Source organism: Erithacus rubecula (assembly GCF_903797595.1).
Source record: "Erithacus rubecula genome assembly, chromosome: 21".
Taxonomy (NCBI): domain Eukaryota; kingdom Metazoa; phylum Chordata; class Aves; order Passeriformes; family Muscicapidae; genus Erithacus; species Erithacus rubecula.
In genome coordinates, this window is record NC_136673.1 from 1297873 (window position 1) to 1303872 (window position 6000).

Here is a 6000-nt window from a genome sequence, read left to right on the forward strand (position 1 = left end):
TTCATTCTGCAGAGATGTATATTGCCTTAAGTAAAGATCTGCAAGGAAATCTGTAGCTTAATCTGCTTTTTTGGGAAGGATTTTTTAAAAAACATGTATAAGATACTGCTGAACACTGCCGAGCAAAGTTTTGTTCCTCCTTGCCCCTCTGGCTCTTGATGTGTTAATAATATAAAAACAATTATGGAAATCATAGTGATTTGCTTAATCTGTTCTGGTTTTCTCCCTTCCTGTTTCCTATGATGTATATTTTATACTGCCTTTGCTCTCAGTCTTTCCTGCTTTCACATCACTTTACTGAAGGCTGAAGAGCATTTTGTGTGTGAGTTACAAACCTTATGTTTCTAGATTAAACTATTGTGAAAAGCATTTTCATGTTACCAATGAGGTTTTTGGCACTTACAGGGCAGACTTCCAAATGTTCTGTTAAAGAGAGAGCGGCAGACTAGTGATTGTGTTTTTGTGACAGTACTTTTTGTGACTGTCCCTGGCCTCGTGCACAGCAGCTGCTGCAGCAGTCGGGGCTGGTTCTGTCAGGGATGCCCAGAGCCTTCAGTAGCTGATGTTCCAGACTCAGCCCAGCCTGGCAGGGGCTGCAGCCTGGATCCTGGGGCCGGGATGTTTGTTTGCACTGCATGTGCTGGGTGAGGAGGCTGGTTCCAGACTCTTCTCTGGTGGGTGTGTGTTTGAGGTGGAAGCTGCTGCGGGTGCTCGCTGTGCGCGGTGACACCTCGGGGTGACCTCAGTCTCACACAGTGCTGGCAGAGGGCTTGTGTGATGGGCTCGAAGACTTGCTTGTACAATTTTCTTGTGCATCTTTGTTTTCTGACTCGCACACTTTTAGAATAAATGCACTTTAAAAGAAAAGATTGAAGGCTTAAAACTGCCTATTAAATAAAAATGGAAATTTTTGTTCTGTACATATTTTATGCCAGAACTTGTTCTGATGTTTCGTGTCTGTCTTCTTGTGTGCGTCTATGTTTTTTCTTTCCCACATTTTCTCCACCCATCCCCGCCCTTTTCCCTCCTCCCCTGCTTCCCCCTCTCTGCGATGGCATCTGCAGGGGGAGCTGCAGCAGGATAGGGCCAAGCAGGAGAGTTGGGCTGTGCTGAGGGCAGGACACCCAGGAGTTTGCAGAGGTTTGGACAGAAGTTTGCATTGCTTTTTAGTTGTGCTGCATAAGGATGAGAATGTGTACTGGGTGTTGAAATTAAAAGTTACTCTGAATGGAATTCCAGTTCATTTTAGAGGAATTGCAGCTATAAGTACCTCAAAGAAGTTAATGAGGTAAATAATTAGTTAGGAGAAAAAAGTAATTTTCACTATATTTTTCAATTTGGGATTGAAATAATTATTTACAGCCAGTATGGATTAAATTGGCAGCCTTTTATCAGAAGAAGCAAGTTTGTTTGTATTGGGTTTGTGTGATTTACTCTGGGAAGTATTTTCTGGTAATTTTTTGAAAACTTCCCATGTCTTATAATTTCCATACAATTCAAATACAGACAAGTTTGAGCTGTGCTGTTTGTAGAAGTAATTAAGCATGTGTCTTTTAAAAGCAAAACTCCTCACTTTATGACGTAAGAAAAGTTGTGAGTAAAAGAGCAGCACAGTTACACTAATATGCCATTGTAGCATATTCCCATCCTGTCATCTGGAAAATTAAATCAGGTTCCAGCATGGATTAACATCCAGGCTTGTGTGGAGGGGAAGGTACTGTCTTAAATGCCATGAAATTGAACAATGGGATTATACAGTTCACAGCTAATTTCAATATTCTGCTGTACTTGGCTTTTTGTTGAACAAGATTCTGTACGGAGAGGCAGGGATAGCTTTTAGAACTTAGAAACTTTCACATAATTAATGAAATCCTAATAAGAGCTGGAATATGGTTGAGTAATTAATGCAGTGCTGTATGTAATGTGCATAGAAGTGATGTGGAATCTCCACTTCCAGAGGGAAAACCAGGATGTGTTAGCCATGGGACTGCACTGACCCAGTGTGGAATCAGTGCTCTGTGTTACCCTTTGGTGAGTCTGTAAATGCTGCTGTAACATGCAGAAGAGCCTTGCTCTGCTGTCCCTGGGAGTGAGTGCTGGCTTTGCTCACCCCTTTCCAAAATAACCCCTCCTGTCCCTGTGGGAGGTGATTCAGTTGGTTCCCTCAGAAGCACTTCTTAAAATAAGGGAAAATCAGGGAAAGTGCTGCAGAACTAGCCACATAACCTATTTCATAGGGGTTTTCCAACCCGTTCCTCCCTGGGACAGGCTGTCCCTAGTGAGGAACAAGGGCTGCTGGAGCTCCAGGTCTTTGGCCAGCTGAGATGTGGCAGCAGCTGCTTTGTGTGGAGCTGTATTCTCAGGGATGAGAGCTTGCAGCTCACAGCTTCCATTGCTGCATTTCAGCATGTGTTTATATTCATGGATGGATGTTTTCTAGAGAAGTTTTTGAGCACTTGCTTTAGGCATAAACTGTGTGGATCTTGTATCTTTCTGAGCTGAAACTACAAAATCAGTTGTAATGAAAGATAAACAGGTTATACTAGGTTACCAACAAGAGAAAAGTTCAGCATGTAGCACAACCTGAATTCTTGGTTTTGGATTTGGGACAAGTTTAGCTTGAGAAGCATCTCCTTAATTCCTGTGATTTTGTCCTTTTGGGAGTGAACCTGCACTGTGAGTGTTCCTGGTTTGCAAGGTCTGCTCCTGCTCTCAGCTGAGCTTTCAGAGCTCTGTAAAGTTATAGGTGACTGCAAAGCTTCAGCTCGGTGCTTTGCTGTAGCTGGGCAAGAGGTTGGTTGGGATTTCAGCCTGGCTCTTCCCTTGTTCTGATGTCAGCAAATAGATTCCACTCTCCTGAACTTGAAAAAAGTATTTTACATGTGTTTACTTTGCATCATTTCACTCGAAAGCCTGCTAAGTACCTGGAATAACAGCGTTCCCTATGTTTTGAGTTGCAAAGGCTTTTCTTACTGTCTACAGCTACAATGGAGCTGCATCTGACTGTTTGCATGCACTGTGCAAAACAAATTACTGCAGTGAAAGTGTTTGAAGTTCCTAAGTTACTTTAGTTTTACAGGCAGACTTGACAGTCAGTTCTGTTCATGTGTTTACCAAGTGTTTCACACAAGTGCTGAAGCAGTTTTCACTGAAACTCGTGGTGCTGATTAGAGCTGAATCCTGGGTGCTGGCTTGGCCTGTATCTGACTTTTCTCCTGTGCAGAATAATTCAGATATCATGTCTGTTGTGATTTTTGGGTGACTCTTGCTTATTCCTTTAGGAGAGAGCCTGGCTGTACTGAGTAATGTAATGGCAATGTTTGATTTAGAGATACTTATATTTCATTAAGTCAGGTTGAGGGCCACTATTGTATATATTTATGTCAGTCCTCTTGGTGCAGTGAGGGTGGTCCAGCTTCCTGAAACTTCATGACATGGCAACGTAGAATTTAAATCTCCTTCTATTGTGTATACATGTGTAGGTAAGTATAGTTGAAAACACCTTTCAAATGCACACTAGGTTAACAGTGAAGAATGGCTGCAGTGATGAAAGCTGTAAGATGTGAAGTAGTTTCTTTTTCCCTGTGACCAGTGTAGTGTTTTCCAAATAAAGAAATTCTGAAATCTTGCCCTCCAATAATTAATTTTTAAATTATTTTAAAAGTATGCATCTTAATAGATGCGGCAGAGTTTCATTTTACCACTGCTGCTGTACTTGCTGTGCTGAAGTGTGAAGCTGTTCTGTCCTGTTAATTGCTGTGTGCAGAGGGGCTGGTCCAGCACAGCTGGTCACATCTTCCTGTGTGTCTGGACACTTTGCTCACTTACCTGCGTGTAGACTGAGAATTTTCGAAGTAAGGCTTTAACAGGAGACCCCTTGCTCCGTGTTTCTGATCGCTGTGGTAGATGAGTGCAGATGGGTTTGCTGATATGTGTGTGTACGGTTTGATATATTGTATATGGATCACAGTGAAATGTTAAGACCAAGCATCGGATGCAAAGCCGGGAAGTTGCTGCAGGCCCAGGCTGTTGGGTTTCTCAGGTGCGCACCGTGAGGAGGAGCTGGCAGCCGCTGGCAGCGGAGTCACCGGGCGCGCTCCCGGCTCGGGGCTGCGGGCGGTGCCCGAGCCGCCCCTCCCGCCCGCTGCCTCGGGGTGTCTGCAGCGCCAGCCCCGCCGGGCACCGGGGCACCGCTGCTCCTTTGTTCCTGATGGCGCTCGGCCTGCAGCTCCTGCCTGATTCTTACATGGGTTGGTGTTTGTAATTAAAAAATTATCTTTCTGGAATGGAATCTGGCCTTCTCCGATGTATTCCTTTGAAAAATGGATGGCTTTGAAGAGATCTGTTTTAAATAGGTTGTCGTATAAATAATTTCAATCATTCTGTTGTTTTATGAACATCTCTAATTAAATATAAGATAACTTCTCAGGGAATACTACTGTATTATTTATTCTGACAGCCGAAGGAGTAAGGACGTTACATCAGTCTTGAACGCTTGCTGCTCTGAAGGGTTTCACACTTGTTTTCCTGATGAGAGAGGTTCCAGCGCTGTGTTAATTGCCTCTTTCAAATTCTGGATAAATATTTTTGCGGTTTTAGGGAGCATACCGTATCATAAGTTTAAATTAATTTTGAGGGATTTGTAAACGGGTATCACTGAAAACTGTCTATGGAGATGAATTAGCAGATTGCCTAGAGTTGGCAAAACTGTTTGTCTGATTTTAACCAAAATGAAATGCATTGGGTAACCATTTCCTGGTGACAAGTCCACATGGCAAATTGCAGCTGGAAGATGTTGCACAAATACCAGCCTAAAGTTGGGTCTAACACCAGGGCTTCTCTTAAAAAGTAGTGTGTGTATATATATATATATATATGTATACATACATATATATGTATATATACATACATATATATATAATATGTGTATGTGTGTGTATGTACACACAGACAATTTTGGTTTCATGTGTTTTGTGTGTGTTTTATGTACAGTTTTTTCTGTCTGGAGGAGGGTAAAGGGAGAGCCTTGAAAAGTCCTTCCCTGCTCTTATCAGCACAGCAGCCTCAGCTGCCCTCCTTGGATCCCCTGCCAGGGTTGCTATCATCTTCTGATCAAATATTAATGTGTGATTCTCTGCTTGCTCACTAATCCAAAGCCAATTAATATTATCTGTCAATTATTTACAGATCCTGAGGTGCGGAGGCAATTCCCAGAGGGCTACAGTGACCAGGTTTGGAATGCGTAATTAATTTTTTACATGACAAAATTTATTTCAGGGTTGTTCAACATATTATTGCTGCTCTTTTTACTGAAAGAGATAAATGCATTCTTAGAAAGAAAAAGAAGCTGTAATTAGAAGCAGAAGGATAAAAACATTTTTACATTTAAAGCAGAAAACGGAAGAATTTGGATCTCATAAGATAGGTTTACAATCTCATTTTTACAAGTGAACATGAGAGCGAGAAGGAAAATTGATTAATAAATTTCACTTTTTGCCTTTAGGTGCCAGAGCCGCAGTTCATTTGGCAGAGCTCTCTGCATTGTCTGAGGTTTATAGCTGTGTTTAACTGGGCACCTGGCACTACAGCACATTTTTTAAATTCTTGCCTGATCATGCAGTCTCTAGTCTGCTTCAAAAAGATGGTATAAAAGCCCAAATGTGTGGGTAGAACACACAGGGATTTATCATTCAGTTTAAACACAGATTGAATTAGGAATTTTTCCCAGGATCTGTAGCTGAGTCAGGAATTAACACCCCCAGATTGCCTGGTCCTTGGCCGGGCCATGGGCAGGGATTGTTCAGGTGTCTGGGGGAGCCCTGGGCTGCTGCTGCTGTGGGCTGAGCTCCTGCACCACCACTCCTGGGCACTGCTGAAGTGTGGCATGGTGGAGCTGTTTAGTAGAACAATAAATTTGGCCTCAATGAGTCTCTGATATTGGGTGATACCAGGTTAGGGGCAGCACAGCTATTTTAGCTCAGATCCTTTCCCTCTAATTAT

At 42.6% G+C, this 6000-nt stretch overlaps 1 protein-coding gene across 3 annotated transcripts in view; it reads left to right on the top strand.

Moving 5' to 3' along the window:
* DENND1A (DENN domain containing 1A) overlaps nucleotides 1-6000 on the top strand; it is a 137064-nt gene that overhangs the window by 23648 nt on the left and 107416 nt on the right. For all 3 annotated transcript variants that reach the window (XR_013776603.1, XM_079324425.1, XM_079324426.1), the window contains exon 3: nucleotides 5188-5231. Coding sequence is in view for 2 of the 3 variants with exons in the window: in XM_079324425.1 (XP_079180551.1) it covers nucleotides 5188-5231 (44 nt within the window). In the remaining variant the exon portion in view is untranslated. The remainder of the gene's footprint in view (nucleotides 1-5187; nucleotides 5232-6000) is intronic.